This window comes from Aptenodytes patagonicus, chromosome 5 (assembly GCF_965638725.1).
Source record: "Aptenodytes patagonicus chromosome 5, bAptPat1.pri.cur, whole genome shotgun sequence".
In the NCBI taxonomy this organism is placed as follows: Eukaryota; Metazoa; Chordata; class Aves; order Sphenisciformes; family Spheniscidae; genus Aptenodytes; species Aptenodytes patagonicus.
The window spans coordinates 2,276,137-2,297,349 of record NC_134953.1 but is presented as its reverse complement, the minus strand read 5'-3'; the positions used below and the strand labels follow the sequence as shown (position 1 = coordinate 2,297,349).

The 21,213-nt window shown below is 40.4% G+C and overlaps 1 protein-coding gene across 2 annotated transcripts in view; it reads right to left on the bottom strand.

Annotated features, from left to right (window-relative positions):
• The window catches only part of OGDHL (oxoglutarate dehydrogenase L), a 56,264-nt gene extending 35,365 nt beyond the window's left edge, over positions 1 to 20,899 (bottom strand). Inside the window, exons 1-6 of one of the 2 annotated variants that reach the window (XM_076338342.1) lie at positions 20,873 to 20,899; positions 17,608 to 17,841; positions 11,340 to 11,519; positions 7,567 to 7,669; positions 4,051 to 4,166; positions 1,953 to 2,107 (exon numbers count right to left, since the gene is read on the bottom strand). In XM_076338342.1, coding sequence (XP_076194457.1) covers positions 1,953 to 2,107; positions 4,051 to 4,166; positions 7,567 to 7,669; positions 11,340 to 11,519; positions 17,608 to 17,814 — 761 coding nt within the window. In that variant the 5' untranslated portion in view covers positions 17,815 to 17,841; positions 20,873 to 20,899. Of the gene's footprint in view, positions 1 to 1,952; positions 2,108 to 4,050; positions 4,167 to 7,566; positions 7,670 to 11,339; positions 11,520 to 17,607; positions 17,842 to 20,762; positions 20,845 to 20,872 lie in introns of those variants that run through there. The other variant, XM_076338341.1, reaches the window with a different exon arrangement.
• Positions 20,900 to 21,213: the final 314 nt, after the last annotated feature.

Here is a 21,213-nt window from a genome sequence, read left to right as displayed (position 1 = left end):
AGTTTATATAAACTGAAAGTGGGTCCCATTGAACAGCAAGTGCTACAGTGGTGGTTGTACATGCTGTTTTCCTCCTCTTTGCAGCTGCAAGTTAAGCCAGTATTGGACAAGCAGAAAGTTCATTATTTGAGGCAAACTGCCACTAAGTGTGCAGAACTACAACATTTCACAGTCGCATCTTGCGAGTCCCCCACATGCCACTGTGAGTTCACAAGGGCTGGCAGCTCATCCACTGTCAGTGCATGTGTTCAGTACCCAACGAGGAGCAAGTCTTACAAAAGACGGTTGCTCTCAGAAGGGATAATCTAGAAATGCTTGACCCTGCACAGGCTTAAGATGATGATGCCCAGAGCAGACTACACAATCAGGGTCTAACATGTTTACTAATGCATACACAAAGTAGCTCAAAGATATACAATGAGTATTTTACAGGAGGAAAACTTAAAAATGACCCTTTGTTCAATAACCTAACAGCGAACACCACAAAGGATGAGAAATCCTACTTTAAAATTCAGTTTCAAGTACCTGAAGTATGTAGTACTTGGAATGAACATTTTTGAAAACGGTATTCTTGAGCAAAGTGATGACTATCTGCTTTACAAAGCCACAAATCTCAAGAGCACAACCAGTTTTCCACAAAACCAGATTTTTTTCCTTGATCATTTTCAGACAAAAAAAACACACTAGAGATAGCTGAATAGAAATTTATGTAAAACTTTTTTCTTCCATTTTCAGCAGACAATTAATTTGGCAGAAGATGAACGTTCGGCTCCTTCATGCTACTAGAAACCCCAGATCTTTCCACAGCTTAGGTAGGCAGGAATAAAAGCACAAATTCTTGTCTCATGATAAATGGAGATGGTTTATACTGAGGGCTTGTTAAACAAACTTACTCAAGCGCAATATTCATTTGACCGTTAAGTGAATTTTTTATTTCTGTTTAAATGAAACTTTTAACCAGACAATCTTGCTATAACATTGGCAAACAAAACCTGGCAAAAATATCTTCCAACACCTCCAATGAGCACTTCATTTTTAAGTCTTTGAACACAGAAGCTTAATCAAAAAATGTGTCATTTATAAATCTCTAACTCTTGTGTTTATCAAAGGATATGCAAATTGTTTCAGATTGTAAGAAATGTAATAAATCTGGTGCCTGAGCAGACAGTCTTGTTCTAGGGGTGAGAGGGTAATTCAGTCTCTGGGATCACAGTATTTCCATACAGATAGTCACAATGGGAGCAATCAATAAGCTGTTTCCAAACATGCTTTCATATATTGCAGAGACCAAAACTCCTGCTGTCAGGTCATGCAACAGTACAGCACATCTTGGCATACCTCAAAAGGAAAAGGGCAAAACCAGGACTTGAAATCACACTGTGCCTCTCAAATCTAGTCCCATCTTGGCACAGCGTTCCAGAGACTCTTAGCATCCCAACAAGTCAAACAACACTCATGTCAACATTTCACCCATCTAAAAACTCTCCTCGAGCTGACTGTTAGGATGGCTTCCTTTGATCATGTGCTACTAGAAAGATGCACAGTAGATAGAATATAGCAGAAGATCAGTGTCTGACATTGTTCTGACACCTATTTTCTGAAACAGGTTATGAAACTTTAACACAGATGCATATTTCTAGTCTGTTGAAACAATTTTTTCGCAGTTTATCTCTGCAAGCCAATGAAAACATTGCCAGATATGCCACCAAAGGCTGCACAAGTGTTACAGAACACAACCTGCCTTTTCAGAAAATAGAATACTACAAGTCTCTACACAGACCCTGACATACCTCACAGCACACACTTTCCTTTGATATCGCAGCCAGGTTAACTACACCCACCTGTACTCCAGATTTCACTTAGACTCTTCACCTCCACCTCAGCAGTTTACAGACCACACCAGCTTACACCCAGCAGTCACAGAGCAGTTTCCCAGCACCACCCCAGCGTACCTCATTGAGCGCACCAGCCTTGCCAACAAAGTCCTTTTTTCCTCATTAGTAAACTTCATAACTCCCGGCGTCTCAAACTTCTGCCGGATCCACTGGCACTGCTCTACATCATTGATGAACATAAACTCCAAGCCAATGTGTTGGCAGTAGGTATTCTAGGATGTGAAAGCACCGACGCAGAAGCTTTAGGAGTTAATGGGCCATGAAGAAACAAATATATTTTTAAATTAAATTTTCTGTATATATTACTCTTCTGAAAGCTAGCTTTTCTTCCTCTTCCACTGTATCTTCCCCACAGTAATCCTATAAGCGAATAAATTATTTTACTGAATCTAGTTTTGTGCCAGAAAGCTTTCTCTACAAAGTAACATTTCAAAATTTTGAATCTGGAAGATTCTCATTTGGTAATACATTCAAAGTAGGCCAATAAACCTGCCTTAAACTGACTGGCATATTTCATCTAACTCGCTACTGTTCTTACAGGCATAATAGAGTCTTTTCTTTAGATGCACAAGCAAAGATTTCAAGTCATTTATCAAAATTTACCCTGTCTTTTTTTAAATGTCACCTGAAATCAAGCAATAAAGACAATGAGAAGACAGCTATGAAGCCTCATGCAGATTATCTGATAACTGTCAAGTCTCAAAAGGCTGGAAATCTGAAAAAGAATCCAAGCAGCTGAGAGCAGAGAAAGGCCAGGGAAAAATGCAAAGAGACTTCAGAAATTTTATCTCCTTGTTGCATTTTTTTAAATTTTCTTTTTCTTATCTTAAAAAGAATATTTCACCATAAAAATGTGCCCAAAATACAAGTCAACAGAAGACAGACCTATTGTGAGTTCAATTTGAGACAAAACCACTCTGAACACATAGTATGTGCTCTCTACTGCCTCTAAAAAGGAATTCAATGTTAACTTCAATAAAAAAAAAAATCCAAAGCTCTGGAGAGAAGAGGGAAACCAGAGGGTTACTTCTCTTTGACGCAAGTCAGTTCCTTGAGGCTTTTAGATTTTGCTATTGATTTTGTCCATTTATTTGCACATTACAATTTTAAGGATTATCTCTTGAAAATTGCTGCACAGACATGCGAGAAGTGCAAAAACCAAAAAGCAAATATAAAGCTCAAATGCACAGCAGAAATGTTGTGGCTTAACAACTTACCATGCTTCAGCTAAGCCGATGTAATAGTGAAACGTGCAAGTCAACCCATTCTCTCACACTTGCAACAGGTCAAAGCCATGAACTCCTGTATGCTCAGTAATTATTTTATTTTTACATTCTTGTAACTCAGCTCCATATTTTATCACTTAAAAGATTTCCTCACCCCTAGCCCTTTTTGCTCCCAGTGGATTTCATTACCATGCAACAGAAATCTCTACAACTTCAGTACTCCAAAATCCTGGAAAAATCACAATCGGGAATATCCAATACTTACTCACTCCATAGTTTACAAATTCATCACCAAGAGCTGTTTTGCTCTTTGGAGTTCCCCTCTAATTATATTTATTCCTTTAAATTATTTTTGCTTTAAATTATTTTAGCTTTGATGACTTCACATGGCATAACCATATCCCCTGTCAGATAATGAAACTCTAGAAAAAGCATTGGGGATGGAAAACAAGGACCATCACTATCTACAAGCTCCATCTGGGCTTTTGTGAATTTGGTACCCAACCCTCACATTTCTACTCAGGCAAAAGTCTCACTAAAGCTAGGGCTCCGAGAGCAACCCCTGCACGTCCTGAGTACTGTATGCAAAGGTGTTTTATCTGTGGTAGGACACTTAAAAGACAAGTTCTAAAGCCTCTACTCCTTTTAAACAACATCAGCTCTTTACAGAACTAGGGCCTGAATTAGTATTCTACCATATTCAACTCTTTTATACTCATCCTTAATCTATGTATTTCAGATATCCAGGCAATGAAACTAATGGTGCTGCCATCTCTAGAAACAGTACAAGGGTTATTTTTAATGTCATTTGAATTCTTTACGTGCTCTATTAATAATTGACAAGTGATAAGTTTTTGTGACTGACAACTGGAAAAAATTTACTTCTGTTTGGACGAAAAAAGTCACAAATCAAAAAACGTCCCACTGACCTCCAGCCGTTTGATGATCTCTCGTAAAGACAGACTGTTCTCATTTCCTCCTATGAAGGTGGTTGTAGGCAGCTGAAAGACTTTGTCCAAATCCGATTCATGCAAACCATAAAACCCTACAACAGGTACATTATCAATTTGTGAAGCAGGGCAGGATACAAAAAGGAAGCCAGCATTGTTTTTCAAACCACGACGAATTAAGTTTAATAAAGCAATATTAAGAAAGAAAGTACCAGATGAAAAATTGAAAGTGTGAATATTTTGGAGGCATCCATTAGTACAATGCACTTTAGTCTGGATTTTAAAAAGAAATGTTTTAATGAAATAGTTATTGTTTGATTAGAAGTACCAAACCATTCTTTCTTAAATGCTCAGGTAGAACAACTGAAATTAAAATCACCCAAACCTTTTTATGTTTTAGCATATTAGCACATACGCCATCAATTCTCCATATTATTACTTGCACTTCACTGTTTAGTAAAATAACTAACTGTAATGACTGGGATTTCTTCCTTGCTCTATCATGAGCAACAAACACAAGAACCACTTTTCACAGACAGAACCAGCTGGTTGGAAGCATACTAAGTTAATTTATACAACATTAACAGATAGACTAAGAGAAAATACAGAACACGTTTAATGTAACGCTGTGCAAACACTGGTAGAACCTCCAGGGTCTCTCTCTTCACCCTCTTTCTCTCTATAGGGAAGTTAGTTTGAAATAGCCATGTAATGGCCCGTACAGCTCTATTTCCCAGTCGGCGAACCCTTATAAACCAGACAGATTTCCACACCCACCCATCCCCAACTAAAACAAGGGCTTGTTTAAGCGTATTGTCCCATCTTGATTTAGACATACCTAAACTTGTTCTGGCTGAGAATATGGTTTAAGAAAATATTTCACTTAACTATTTATGCAGTTTCAAAAGCCAAAATACACAACAGACAAGAGTGAAAGAGTGGTATCAATGCAAGTTAAAGGCTTTACATGATAAAGTTTAGTCTAGACCTGTTAAATGAAGAAAGGAAAAATAGCTTCTTACAATTGTAAGAAACAAATGTATAAAACTTATAGCACACGTTACATAGAGTTATAGAAACATATATATAAAAATTATATATGTGTGTGCACATGTAAAAATATTTTAAAAACTAAAAATAGCTTCTTTATTTTTAATTTTGAACTCATTATCTTAGTTCCAGATAAGCTGCAGGCATCCTCTTTAACACCGATATGACAGCCTGCACGTAAGTCTTAAATCAATATAGAATAGTGCTCCGTATTCCCTGTTAAATGTTTTCTGAAGATGAAAGCAAAGAAGCAATTTAAAGATGAAATAACAACGGAACTTAACATTTAGAGTTGAAGTCAGGCCATAGGACTGCATTGCCATCACTTTTATTATACAGCACTGTCAGTAATAACACATTTTGTGTTTTTAAAATGATATATTTTTAAATAACATTTAAAAATATTTTGGTTTTAATAATAATTTTAATAATATATTAAAATGTCGAATCTGGAGTGACCAAAAAAAGTGTTTGTGTACCACTATTTCTCCTTTTTGGTACTGCAATAGGTTTTTCCAGCACCAAATTAACTCTGGTTTTCTATAATGCCAAAAAAATTTATTTTTTTTTTTTTTTTTAAAGAGAAAAAAAGGAAGAGGGGGGAGGGACACAGGGGATGACAGGGGCTTTCGTGTCATTGGAAACAAAGCAGTGCTAACATCCTTTTTTTTTTTTTTTTTTCCCCCCTTTGCTGACTTTCTCTCAGACTTCACAGGCTCTTCATGCTCTGTCATGCAAAAACCAGAACACATACAGGAGCGATTTGGGCACAGGCAGAACATCTGTGCTTTGTACTGCAGCACTGCATATTTACTGAAGCATCACCTCATGTTTAAAGAGATATAACCTTACTGAAATCCAAGAGTTCCTGAAAGCGATTCTATAACTTGAGTCGTGCAGTAAGTACACCTGTAACTAGCTGCATTTTTAGAAGCAAATCCCAGAAGAAACTTCCTACCAGAAGGTTTCTCAAAAAAGAAACCAGAAGACAGGACAAAGAAAATGCACAGAAAAATCGAACACTAAAATGCTTTCTGTACTACCAGAGACCCTTCATAAGTCTCCTGCCTGGAACATTCAAGCATAGGCAACATTTGAGATCCTTCCCTTTTTTACTGCGCCAAGACTAGGTTAGAAATTTTGTTTCCCCTCACAAACTGAAATATTACCTCAGTTATGCTCTCAGACGCATCCCCCCATCTCATTCAGAGGTCTAGCATATTTTTCCTATGCTCACGAGGGCTTCAGTATGTTGCCTTCTGACCAGTCACAACACCCTGTACTAAACTATCTGTAGAGTTTAACGAAATTTGTACTGACGTGCTAGCAATCACCCATGCTCCAAACAAATTATAGTTACTCAGTAAATGCCCAATGTATTTTCTAGTAGGTACTTTCCTTTAATTAAAGCTGACAAACTTCAAAGAGAAGCCCTGATTTGTGTAAGCACCTCTCTATTTACAGTCTTAAGCACTCCACTGCCTTTATATGATCAAGGATCAGAACTGCTTCTCTCCCTACCACCAGAAATAGAAAACACCGCAGCAAAGAGGTAGTAGGTATACTTACAGTAAAATTAAGCACAATGTGTTTTATCTACTACTTGCACTATGTTTTATGTCTGGTCCAAAAAGCTTCCCTACATATCAAAGACAAATTGATTCAGTGTCTGTATCAAGTAGAAAACCACCTTCTAAACATACCAGGTAGATTGAAGAGTAGAGAAAAAAAATCAATCAGATGGTTTTTTATTCAAGCAGAGAGGAGCAAAGAAATTGATCAGTGCAATTTCTCAAAGACATGCCCTCTTAGCAACCAGAACAACCTTTGCAAAAGCAAACCCTAGAGTATTACACTCTTCCAGCAGTAAACTAAAATGATCACCTTTGGATTATATACAAGAGTCAAGAATTCTACACTTTCCGTGTTTTCTTCTAACTTCAAACAGACTTCTTCAAGTTATACAGAAGGAGGACGTATCAGAGGCTAGAATCCAAACTTGGTATGAAATTTACTCTAAGTTCCTCCATCCAGTGTTTTGTTCATTGCTTTGTTTATTGCTATTGACTAGCCTCCAGATGTCCCCAGTCAAAACAAGTATCAAGCATAACGGTATAAAAGTAATTTAGATTACCAGAATCTTGGCCTAATGTATTGAATTTCCGGTGTGGTTCAAAACCATAAGATTTGGGGTTTTTATGAAGTGTTTATAATCATCGTTCATCAGGAGGTGAATTCACAGGAACCTCACCTGTGATCTCAGAGTAGAAATTCCATCATCCTGAAATTTGAGCCTCCTTACAGATGCTCAGAGAAATTATTTCATGATACCAGCAAGCAGAAAAGGTAGAAGCTTCCCTGAAATGCCTTATTAAATCACCTCAGCCCAATGAGACAAAAGAGACAAAAAACCATTGCGAATAACAAGGCATACAGTGTACGCACCAAGTTTATCGATTGTAGTGATTAAGTCAGATGGAACAAATGAATCCAAGTCTGCATCCAGAATTCCAAGGGGATCCAGCTGAGCCACATGATGGCCGCGGATCTGAAAAAGGAGGAAAGCAAGAGAAAAATGCAATCACGCTAACAAAAGTCAGACAAAGGGAAACAGTCACTGATCTCTCTCCATAGTACGTATATTGGCCAGGAAGTCAAATAAGCAAACACCACTAATGTCGCGAGAGGGCCATATTTCCCAAGTTTTCCCATATGAACAGGAAATAAGCATTATATCTCTGATATGTATACTACCTCTATTAAAAATTGCTGAATACATATTAGAACATAACCTTTATTTTGTCTGACATACAATTTAAACTAGAATTACACTGAAGTCTAAGTAAAGAAAACTACTAAAGATAGTACTCTGAATCTCTGGGTAAAATTAAGAAACTATGACTAGTCTATAGATCCTATCATTTGCTAATTCAGTCATTTTGTATTTTTGCCTGAATCCTCCTTTCTGCGCCTGCAGAATACTAAAATACAGCATTGCTGACCTAAAACATAGATTGGTGCTGAAGAAGTTTATATTGGAAGTGAAGGGATCACTATTCATGAGCTCTGCTCCACATCAGATAGCATTTATTTTCATTCATGAAATTTCGGGAATTTCATTTATGATAAAATTGACACTCAAGACACCAAAGAACACAGATTCAATGGGGAATTCAGCCAGTTTTCAGTTATCAATAGGACTGGTGTTAATGCATGCCACAGGTTGCTATAAACTAGTGCCTTATGTTAACATATAACATTGCTACAGAAGAAATAACTCATTGATTCAACAGAGCCACAAATAAAAACAATTTTTTAATATAATGTCTCTTGTGCATGATTCTCATGTACCAAATTAACTCATTAAAAGCTTTTTATAGATTAATATATGAATATTTTCTCCTTAATATTTTTCTTTTTAAGGAGAAATTTGGATCACTTGGGTAGAATTCTATTCACACTACTAGTATCCTAATTGTCTCTGAAAAAAAATAAATTAATAAACTGCAATATTAATAATGAATTGCGTCACATAGTAATAGAGTGTGATTAAAGTGTGGTTCATCAAGAATTGACTTGTAAAAACACTATTTAAATGTTCTATATTTGCAGGAGAGTTCATAACAAAATGCTTTCCACTCATAAGCAAACAGAAATACGGCATCTCTGCTAGAACCACCAGCCCTGTAAATTCAGCCTGGCCTCTGAGATTCTTTGCATCTCATGAATCACCAGTAATAACTCTGACAGGCCAAATGATGCCCACGGCAACATCTGTGCCACCTCATTGTTTACAGCGGCACAAAGTCTATCTGACTGGAACTAAGCAAACAATTCTGACTCAAGCGTCATCAACAGGAAAGAATTCACGTCCCTAAGCTACATCTGCTCTGCAGTATTAGTAGGAAGAGGATTAGCAAGAATGCCAAAACCCAGAGGAGCAAATCAGCAAAGCGCTGTGCCGTATCACAATCCAGGAGCCGTTTGGTCTTTTAGTTAAAGACAGTATTTTCCTCAGTATCAAGTTATTTTTTAATAACTTCCACTTCTTTCACTGGATACAGAAAATAGTAACAACTGCAAAAATCAGAGATCAACCTTGTGAAAATACATGCACGGAATATTTTCATCAATTGCCATAAATTTGACTAAATGCAAGTACAGACTACCTGAAACTAGACTTTTAAATCATATTTTCTGGACACAGATGCAAAAAAAAAAAATCTGCATTATAAAAGAAGACTCAAGAAATTAATTTATCTAGACTCATTTTTGTTAAGCACACACATTTCAATGGAAATCCTTCTTTCAGTGTGTCCAGTGCTCTGCATTAGAAAAAGCAATAGATTAACTGCCTTTTCAGAAGACCAGCTCAACAGACCACAAAGCAGTTTACCACAAAAACCATAAAATACTGACAGGTTTGAGAAATGAAAATTCTGTATCCTTCTCCATTTCATTTCATTATCAGGCAAAGGAAGGTCACAAATTGATCGTATCCCTTCAACACTGAATTTAGAGGGTATTAAATACCTTTTAAAAACAGACAGTTGCCTTAGGTAATCCTCTTTCATTGTTTGTCACAGACACATGGGTGCCTGCCATTTATACAGACATTTCTGTTCCATCACTTGAGTCGGACGGCACGCTCTTTCAAGTACAGGAAAGAAAATGGCAATCCCTGAACTATTTTCAAGTAAATGGGTGTCAAAGCAGCCTAACATTCTCCAATTTTCTGTAATTCTTCAACAAATTTTTACTGCAAGCAAAACTGAATGGGCTGAAGTGGTTGTTTTCTACATAGCTATTTCTAAGCAAATTTCATATATTCTTTATATTCACAAGCCTTTCTACTCTTTTACAACACCTCTCCAACAGCTGGATTAACGTGGTTCCTATCTGAATCAATGGTGACAATGTGATGTGCACGGAAAAAAAAGTTTTTTAAAAAAAAGTGCCTCTTCTATTCCTCTGATGATAGCAAACAGGAGTTAAAAAAATTCTTAGCGCAGGGCAGAACAGATCTGCTCAAGTCAAACTGTAGCAGACTTTTTGGGAAGTTACATACTTATTTAAAAAAAAAGGCAAAAACCCCCCAATTTAAAAATCAGACTGGAATATTTTGCTCAACACTGAGCTACATGTTTAGCGGGTTTTTTTTTTGTTTCACACTGTTTCTAAGCCTTTTATTGAAATTAAGATATTAAATACAAGTCTAAATAAAAACATTTAAATTTGTTTTACGTTTAGAAAACTTCTAACCAAAACCACTGTGCTATTTCCAAAATCCTCCTTCTTTTAGAGGAAAAAAGGAAATTAGACTTAATTTCTTAATTTAATAAAAGAGTTTAAAAAAATCTGACTGTGAAACAAAGTCAACTTTGATAAACAGCTCTCTAAAAGAAATTCATCAAAGCTGACCCAAACTCAGTAGCGTCAGCCTCCCAAAATTCAACTTCTGGTTAATTCATTATTTCTCCTCTCTCTTTTTACCCATAATCCTGCTCAAATCAAGAATCTCAAAATTCACACTAGACATATGAGAAGGCAAGCACATTTCCTCCTTTCTTAAAGAAAGGTAGCGACATTTAGAACCATACAACAAACTTTCCCAGAGGTGAAGACAGACTTGGATGATGGAAAAGTTTGCTTTTGAAGAGAGGGAAAAGTTCTTATTTCACTGCACACATCAGGAGATTCATTAGTACCAGCATATCCAGGACAACTCCCTTCATATGAAGCAAAACTATTTCAGATAACTTAGTTTTCCAATTTGGTCAAGTAACTTACTGAATCACACACACACACGCAAAATCTTAATACAGTCGAGAGCGCCAAAAGAATAGTAGAGGCTAAGCTTTGGCATGTTTGGCTCCTGCTCCTGGTAAACAGGCAAAACCCAATAGAATCATGTTCCCTTTCACAGGTGACTATCTCCGTAAACAGCTTCCAGGTTAAGTCAGATGACCAGCATCAGGGCTGTGGGTAATCTGAATCCTGAGTTTGCTAACCCAGAGGAGCATCCCAGTCTGAATCCAGGACCTCAGTGTTCAGACACTGTGTGGGGAAGAAAAGACTGTCTAGTGCAAGACATTTTGCATCAGAAGCAAGACAACAGGCAAGAGTTAAGACCAGAAGACAAACAAGAACATAAAAAGGAAGAAAAAGGTTGTTTGCAAAGGAGAGGCCCTCCCACACCTACCCCAAAGTACACTTACTTGGTATGCTCTTATCAAAGACTGCACAGCAAGGTGATCTTCAACAAGCTTTTCAGCTTTACCTGGTGTCTGGGCCAGGCCATGGCTCTGAAGAAATGATGCCTTTCTTTCCAACTGATCTGGTAGATGGGGATCATACGCTTGGCCAGCATTAGCATTTCGGAAAAACAAATCCCAGGACTGGACGTGTACAGGGAAGGAAAGAAGAAGGAAAATTTATTACCTCAAACAAAAGTCTCAATCAAAAGCAGCTCCTTCAAGCTGCAAATGGTACCTCGCTACATTACAGTGTTAAGTACCACTAACAGCCAGCAAAAAGAGAGCACTGATATGTCCACATCTCAGTAGCAACTGTGTGTTTCATTTACACAGAGCCCTTTTCATCTCATTTCTTACACTGAGCTTGTTCAGTGGAAAACTCTCCAGCACATATGAGTGCAAAGCATCTTTGTACATTCTTCACTCACACAGCTCTTTTTAACTGTGATGTTTATTCAGGCAACCAGTAATGGGTATGATATTATGCTGCTGGTAAAGAGGTATCAAGCCTGTAAAACTGAAAACCTTAATAAATTAAATTAATCCATTCCTTTAATGATACTTAAGGAATTTATGATACTACAAGACACTCACTGAATACGCTAAATCAGAATCAGTCCTTAAGGGCCTTTCTTGAAGAAGCTGTTTAAAAGCAATTACAGCTTTTCCGAGTGAGGCTTCTGGTCTAAGATCCTTTCCTCACTAGCTTGGGTTACCTTACTATGAAAGAAATTATGGAGCTGGTTTCAGGTGCAAGTCATAACTTCAGAAGTGTACGTATTTCAGAAACTGAATCACAACAACCAAAAGATCCTTTTATTTCCATCTGCACTTTTACACAAGTCACTTCCTCCACATATGCCCAAATCTGGTTTTCCTGAACTGTTTCCATTCTGATGAGACGGTCGCTGTCCCAGGTTAGAATGGTATTAGATATACGGATGCCAACAGACGGCAGCAGAATGGGATAAAACATCTGCGATGCTTATACCCAACAAAGAAGAAAGCCTGCACTAGCAGGGGACTAATCAATACTTGTGCTTAGCTTACAGTTTCCATAAAAGGTAATGAAAGGTCATAAAACACTTTCCTCAGTTTGGCTAACTTAGAAAAGAAAGGAAGCTATTTCAAAACTTTAAAATCTTTGTGACTGGAACAGAAGAACTGTAAAATCTAAATTTCATTTTGTACAGTGCATGTTATTTACCCTGGCTGTGAGCTTGGAACCAACACATTTCAAGGAACCAGTGCCAGAAAAGACAAAAAGTAGCCCAAAGATGTGATTTTAAAAAGAACATTACTTAATACATTCATTACAGAATACACAAAAGAATCAAAATAACGTAATACCAACACTGCATGACAGAAAAATATTTACAAAGTTCTGTTTTCATTAACAAAAATTCTTCATATTGAAATTTCTACAAGCTTTAAGGTGTTCAGAAACACTATGAGAGGGGCAGCATACAAGAGCTAAACATCACCCAACCTTCCAAGTTCAAGTTATGGAGGTGGGGGGACTCACTGAACCTGTGGGCAGGAACCTCATCGTTAGCATGAAGCCACTGCCCGAGAAACGCTGCTTTAACGCACCTCTCTTACTTCTTTATTAATACAAAGCTGCACTGATACAAATATGATAAACTTCCTTAACTTATCACCCTGCTCTTACACAGACTTGATCTAAACATAGCCTAACTTTTATATGCCATGACAAATGAAGGCAGACAGATCATGCTCGGTGGTCAGTTCCAGACACACTGATGAAGAATTCATTCCTCCTCCCTTCCCTCATTTACGCCCATTTCCTATATTCTTCTTACCTTGACACCTTGCTAGCCGCACTGAGATCAGAAATCTGAATTTACACAACATCCTGGACAGGTCTGCTAGAGTGTATTAGTGTAACTGCATTTCCTCTGGTATTTTCTCCATACACCTTCTTACTCTGTATTAAGAACAGTATTGACTCCATGCCTACACAGCACCCAGTCTGAGAGTTTGCAGAACCCAGACAGAGAAAACCAGATACAATCCCTTCGTGTTACAACTAAGGCTACTTAGACTGGAGGAATTATTTTGGCCATAGACAGTAATTAACTTTCATTAAATTAGGAAATTCCAAACACAGATTTGGATCCATGACAAATCTGACATTTGGTACTCATTCAAAGTTTTAATAAAAAATATGCTTCGCTTACGTTAAGGTTCCACCCTCACTTTTTCCAACACCATGATACACATACAATGATGATAGTAGTATCACTAGTCCTTTGTTGAGTCAAAAGCTTTTCATTTAGATGTAAAAGTTATCACAGCACAGTCCCACAAACAACTGAATATGTTTTTAGACAAGTGCTCTGCTGAGACAGTTGCTAACAAAATCCAAACAGACTTGCCCAACAAGCTACCTGTTTAAGGAGAATAAGCATAGGACCCTTTCTTCATGCAAACTCACAAATATAAAGAAATACCTTCAAAATCTTTACATCTGAAGATGCAGCCAGCTGGGACAGAAGGAACCCACACCGTTTTTTCCTATTGCATTTTTGAACTTATTGATTTGTTGGGCAGGCTTGACATTTAATCAGAGGGGAGGGAAAATACATCATTTGGCTACAGAAATTTTTTTTTTTTCTAGATACACATCCATCAAAGCCTTTACAAATTTCTATAGTGTCTTTCAAGATTGATACCAGATTATAGTCCTCAAGTCCTGTGTATCAATGTCAGTCTTTGGCAACAGCGTTTGCCTTGTGACTGAACAGACAGAAGACCAGCTTGGTCTCACAGCAAACCTGCAGGTTCTCAATTAAATTAGTAAAGTTCTTTAAGAAAATGGTAGAGGAGACTTATAATAGAAAAATACATCTGTAAAAAAAAAAAAAAAGAAATTACTATAGTGATACATGATACATTCCTTTTTTGTTTTTCCCTGTCAGCAAATCTATACTGTAGTTAACCATTATTTTGTCAAGTAATATAATACAATTCAAGTGATTCAGTGGCAATATTCTACTCTCATATAATAAACAGTGTTGCACTTAGAATAACAAGTAACATTAGTTATCTTGATGGTTTGCTTTTTTTCCTAGTGACATCACAATATTTATCAACTGCAGTGAGGACAGTAAAGTCTTAGAAGACACACACTGAGCATCACTACATCATTTAAAAAAAAAGAAAAAGAAAAAAAGAAGATTAAGTCAAAACAAAACAAAACCCCCACACTTTTTCCAAGTACATAAAACAAGGAAGTGATTACACACTCACGGCAGAGCGGCTGCACACAGGATAACATGGCAGGCATTATGTACTAAATATCCAACCATGCAGTTTTGTATTAATCTTGTGATAGTAATAACTGAGCCTTGTCAAGCTTCTCCCTTGTGATCTATGGCCCTGACACCATGCTTCACGGAGAAATAACGATGCCTTTTTCAGAACCCACGTCATTTTATTCTGATTGTTGTTTTGGCTACTCTAAGGATAGGAAATTCAAAAGACAAGGAAAAGCAGGAAATCATTGAGAATGGATTTGCACAAAGAATAAAAGTTCCTACGCAAATAAATGCATATTCCTTGATATATAACCATGGTATACATAGAAAGGAAAGATTCTTAGAAAAAACACTAGTAACACTGAATACGCTCATTGGAACGTGACAGCCATATTTCAAACAGTTTTAAATAAGCATACATGGGAAGACATGTCCCGTCAAATCTTCTGAGAGGGAAGTAATTTGAGGACCCTTGATTAATTGGAGTTTCTAAGCAAAAGTGAGTAGAGCATGATTTTTAAAGCCTGGGAAAAATAAAGCTTTTTCATCTCATCAACTAGACAGAGGCACATCCCCTCTGATAAGAAGGAGATATCCAAGAAGGAGGAACATGAGGAAAAATAGGAAATAAAGGGGAAAAAGAGGAAAGAGAATGTAATGTCTAAACACCTAGCACAGATTGGCTCTCTAAACCATGCTGGACATAGGGGATAAAACAATGAAATGTGAGTGGCCTGCAGAGTCAAATTATTAACAATACCATAACCAACACCACATAAGCTGTTGGTGTCTCTTGACATTATTTTCCAATACTTCCACCACTTTCTGTAGCAGAATGACAAATTCACAACTTGCCTACAGCCATACAACTACAGCATGCATTTTTCTGGATTTTTAAGAAAAGAGGGTGAGTTCAGCTCTCAACGTTTTTAACATGTTTTCTTAAAGCCCAAATTGAACAATTGCTGTCAACGAAAATCTTGGGTAGGTATCTACAGCTTTCAGCTGATGACATGAGATGGTTTTCAAGAAACCAAAAATTATAGTTTTATCGATGAAACAAAGTAAAATTAATCGGCATCATTCTCCTCCCCTGAATTTACTTCGCAGAGATTCCCCGAATCTCTCTCTCCCGAACTTACAGTTCATTACCGTTGTGAGTACATGATGCGAAGTTAACCCGGAAAAGAATTCACACATTTCTAAAATGCGTCTTGAATTACGTGGGACCCACTCCCTAGGCCACACCCTGCTCCACCAGCACCTTTACATCCCTCTGTCAATTCACTTCTGCTAATCGAGCAAGCGACGGGCTGAGCCCTGGCCCGGACGTTCAGCACCCTGGCCAGCTCCGGGGGCCCGCCGCGGGCGGGCCGGCCGGCAGGCGGGAGCGGGCCCGCCGGAGGGAAGCCTGCAGCCCGCAGGGAACCTCGCTCCCGCCTTCCCCGCCTCCTGCTCACGGCGGATTTAACTGCAGAACACTCGTCTTCGCTCACCGAGGTCCACGCCCCGTCAGCGGTTAGGCTTCGCCGCTCCGCCGTGAAGGGGCCGAACGTGAAACCTTACTCTTCTCAAAGGAAAGAAGGTCGTCGCGAGTCGATGTGACTTAAAGGAAACAAGTGAAAACAAGACGTCACCGCACACGCGCCTTCTGCACAACCTCATTCCTTCAGTGTCCTCAAAATAAAGGGTTAATACCGACCTATAGCACCACCACATCGCGAGGGCTTCTCAGAAATTAACTCAATGCATCCACATAACGTGCTACCCTGCTCTACGCTGGCTGGAAATTTAGCTGGGGACTTACGTGACGAAGAACCAAAGACTGATGGGACGAGAGGAGCCACCCCTGGAGAAGGTCTCTTCAGTTCCTAGTTAAGGTATTACACAAAAGACCTAGGATCTATCTGCTATGTGACTAACTTTCAGTCTTCAGAGTTGTCACTGCGTATGTTACCTTCCAACAAGACTGAATTCATGTGCGACATCCAAAAAAACCAGCTACAAAACTGCTTTTTTTGGTCTCCTCCCCCCCCCCCCCCCCAACATATGTTACTTCCTCACACTCTAGATAGATTAGCAGACTTAGAGCAACAACTTCTAAGTGACATTTTGATATATGTGCCTCAGGAATAAGGGAACACGCAACCAATTTGGTAAACATTTTGGGCACAATTCACATTACTTCTCTAGAAAATGACTTGTCTGTCTTAGAATTTATCAGACTTCTCATCAGCTTCTTAAGTTCCTATACATGTATCACCATAAGAGAGCCTTCCTTGTCAGCAGAAAGCTTGTTAAAAAATGAGTCTATGTATTTTGCCCACAAGAAAGGCTCGGGCAATAGATCTGAAGTAAAAAAAAAGCAAATAAATGTATGTTGCCTGGAGCAAGAGGGAGAGAGACAGACCAAAATACTTTGAGACACTTAAGCGGGCTTTTCTGACAATTTCAGATTCAGTTTTAAGGTTACAACTTCCACAGCTACCTAAAAGGAACTGAATGTTCATCTTCTTCAGACAGCTTAGAAGTACCAACGTCAACACATACTATTTAAATACAACACATCCTCTGATACAACCTTATTACAATAAACCAAAAAATTAAAAGTATTTTATCTCTTGGGTCTTCTTCCAGATGTAACTAATTACTTAACAGACTGCTTGAACAGCATTTCCATGGAGGAATGCTGAAAGTTTCTGAGCAGCTTACTACCTCTGGTCTGGACTTCTCATTCCTTTTGCTCAGCTCACCATGTCTGTGGTTCCTCTGTACTTTGCTGCTGCAATATCACATCCTACAAGAATCAATATGTGGAAATCAGTTTCACATTTTTCATTTCATACAAGAACTTTTTCTGGGCTTCTTATAAAACAAGTTAAAAAAGGAAAAAAATCAATTCCATTCTTAGCCTAATATTATCATTTACAGTCAAGTTTTGGACTTACCTTATGTACGCTTTTAGGGTTTTCAAGCCATGCATAATACATTTCCTCCACATAACTTGAATTACTCCCACTCAGGAATGGTTCTGAGGTTCCTGATGAGGCATACCGTTGGCCATGTAAAAATACCCTTCTGGCTATATCTTGCTTTTCCAGAAGTTTAATGCCATGCCACTTCAGCGTAGCCGCAAACAACTTCAGATGACTCATTTTGTTTATTAGACAGAAGATCCAAGTCTATTAATAAAGACAAAAACAAACCTAATCAGAAAGAGAGCCAATGAATTGCAGACGCATTTCAGCCTCACAGTGAAAACTGAGGTTTATGACTAGAGTGCTCTTCAACACAGCTCAGGCCTAGGCTTGAAGTTCTCTTCAGGAGAGAGGCCACTCCATGACTGATTGTAGAGCTACACTTACAGCAGTGGAAGTGTTGCTGATGGCCATCCCCACATCAATCAGTTCACCTCACAGCTTCTGTAACTGATGACATCATCCTGGTTCCTGAAGCAATCACGATACCACTTGTACCCATGCCCCCCGAGCCCCGGTTCCTTGGGAACAAATGAGTCTGCTAATCATTGACTTCTCTGGAGCTCTTGGCAACCGTAACTGCTGTCTCTCAGTCGTAGAAAGCTGCGGCCTTTGACCGAGCCAAACTGGGCTAGGTTCAATGAACAGCATCAACCGCAAACGCAGTGGCTGAAAAAAAAGCCTGCTACCTCAAATTTATGCCATGAATAATGGAGATGACAAAATAATTAAAAGTGTTAGTTAAGTGTTCATATCGACATTAACCTTCAATCGAACAGGGTTACAGGCTCCTACTGAATGAAACGGTATTCCTGCATGCTCTTCTCTGGCATCGCATTTTTAACATGACATTTTTAACTCAACATCTATTTTGAAAGCTGCTGACTGGATCCCCTTCCTAGTTGCTGACTTTAACCGTATTGTCCCAACAGTGAACTCTCCTCCTTTATCACACCAAATTCCCTTGCCTCCTCTTTCAAGACTTCTGCAGCCTTTTCACTCTCATCCACTAGCAGATCTGATGCCTAGCTCGTGACACCAGCTCCCATCATCCACTTACTGAATTTTCCAAACAAGCACTTGTTCATGTTCTCCATGGTGCCCAGATACATGGAAAGTATTCTCCCAAGGCAGTATCACCAAAACTAGTATACAATCCTCCTTTAAACCTACAAAACCCCCAAAACCACACACTTTTCTCTCCCCACTTGGCATTTTCAGCAAATTGGCGATGGTTAGGCTACTAGTATGCTGAATCCCCTACACACTAGCATTATTTCCTATCTACCTATATTCACTTGTCATTTCCCATTTCACAGATTCAAAGCTTATCACAACACTGATTTCCTCCTGCATCAACACTCTGTCTACAATTAATTTCACTCAACAAAACTGACTTCTTCCTAGGTCTTCCTTTCGCACGCACCGCCCTTCAGCAGAGACATCAGCAGCTAAACGAATCGGAGACCACCAGCATGATCAGAGACCATTCCAGCCCACCCAGCCTTGAGACTGTCAGTCAAAGATCAGCACACAGGACAGCAGGCAGCAGTCAGAAATAGTTAAGATTGTTCCACTCTGCTATGTTTCCTAAATCAACCCTGAAATGGAAACAGTGATTGGCAAGGAATTGAGCTGAGCTAAGAGCAACCTAAAGGAAGATATTAATTAAATCTCTACTGGAGGTCAAAAATAAGAAAGAAGCAGTGAACCAAAAGAACAACCTGATGTTTAATGCACCAAAGCACCCTTTAAAATGGTGGAAGTAAGTGAAAGCCCTAAGCAGCTGAAAATTTCCGCAGCTGTTCTGCGGTACGGCATGGGTGTCTCAAGCTATGAGCTAGCTTTCACCTTGGCCCTTTCAGCTCTAGAAGTGACCTCATGTCATGGACAGCCTTGTGAATTATTCTACCCAGGTTTCTCGAGGGTAATATAAGCATATGAATAAGAGACAGCAAGACACTTCTGATAGCAAAGTGTTTATCTAGATTTTTTTCACGCTCACTTTCAAGACGTTGCACAGGCTAGTATCGTATGTCTCAATATTCTCATGGTATTGCCAGTACCCTTACTGAGTTTCTTAACACACACATGAAGTCCTGCTACCAACGCTAACAAATGTTCTTTATGCTCTGCAATAGTCGTCATTAATAGGTCTGGTCCATATTTTACAAAAAACGTTCCTTCATCCACTATCATGGTCATTTTCTCCTATGTTCCCCATACAACTCACTCTTAAAGCTCTTCTTAAGACTGAATAATTCTAATAAAACAAGGCTGACAGTGGAAAAAAAATGGATGAAGATAATAAAGTATCTCTAAAAGCCTGTCATGGGTAATTGAAACTAGAGAGACATGGAATATCCTCATCAAATAAGGCTACTTCAGGAATATATACCTCCACATGCTAAATGTTTCTTTTCCTTCCAGCACAGACGTGCCATGCTGTATAAAGAAGCATAATTCTCCATCCAAAGGGTTGACCTGGAGGAAGTTTACAAGCCGTGCACTCACAAGGCGCACACCATAAGTTTTGGGCAACGGAGGCATCTCCATGCAATAAAACTGCCCGATATATTACTCTCCCCTCAAAAAAATCCACCTTGAGTGGGTACCAACGGGATAACATCACCACAGACCCTAGGCTACCAAAGCGTTGTAAAAGAGCAGGGGGGAAATATCTGGACGGGGTCGGTTTTATCCTTCTGCCCCTGCCCGTAACGCAAGGACACATCCTGCCACGGCCACCCGGCAGAACCTTGCCACGCCAGCGTCCTGTTCACCTTGGCTGCGACCGGAGGCCGGAGCCGGCGCGGCTGTCGAGGCACTCCCGGCTACGACGGGGCTGAGGTGTCACTGGAGCCCGGGCCAGGAGGGCCGCCTTCCCCCCCTCACCCCGAGCCGCGGCGCCCCGCCGGAAGGCCGCCCTGCGGAGCCCGGCCCGGCCCGGCGGCACGCCCCCTCACAACCGCACGGCAACGGTGACCCCGACCGGCCGGCACGCTCGCACGGGCCGGGCCGGGCCCGGCTCGGCTCCGCCACGCCGCCCGCAGCCTGCCGCCCCCGAGCCGAGCCGGGTCCGGCCTCGCCGCCAGGCCCGCCGCCCCTCGCCGGCGCTGACAGACCTGCGGGGACGGGGAGGCTCCGACCCGTCCGTGGACAGAGGCAACGCCGCCTCCGCTACCGCCCGGGGCGCAGGCCGCGCCGAGGGAGCGGCGGGGCGGGGGACCGTTACCTGCGTCACGTGAGGCGCGCGCGCCGCAACGGCCGCCGCGCCCGGTGTGCGCGCTGAGGTCACGGCGGGGCGGGGCCGCGGGGCGCTGTCCCCGGCACGGCTTACCGACAGGCGCGGCCGCCGCGCCCCCGCCCGAGGCCGCGCCCCCGCCCGAGGCCACGCCCCCTCCCCGCGGCCCCTCAGCGCCGGCCGCCCGCGACGCCATTTTAGGGGCGACGCTCGGGCGGGCCGGGGCTGCCGCCGAGGTGCGAGGCGGGGGAACGCCCTGGTGCCGGTGTGCTCCGAGAAGGAGCCGGGCGTTCCTGGAAGCCCCGAGGTCGCCCCAGCCGCCTCTCCCGCTA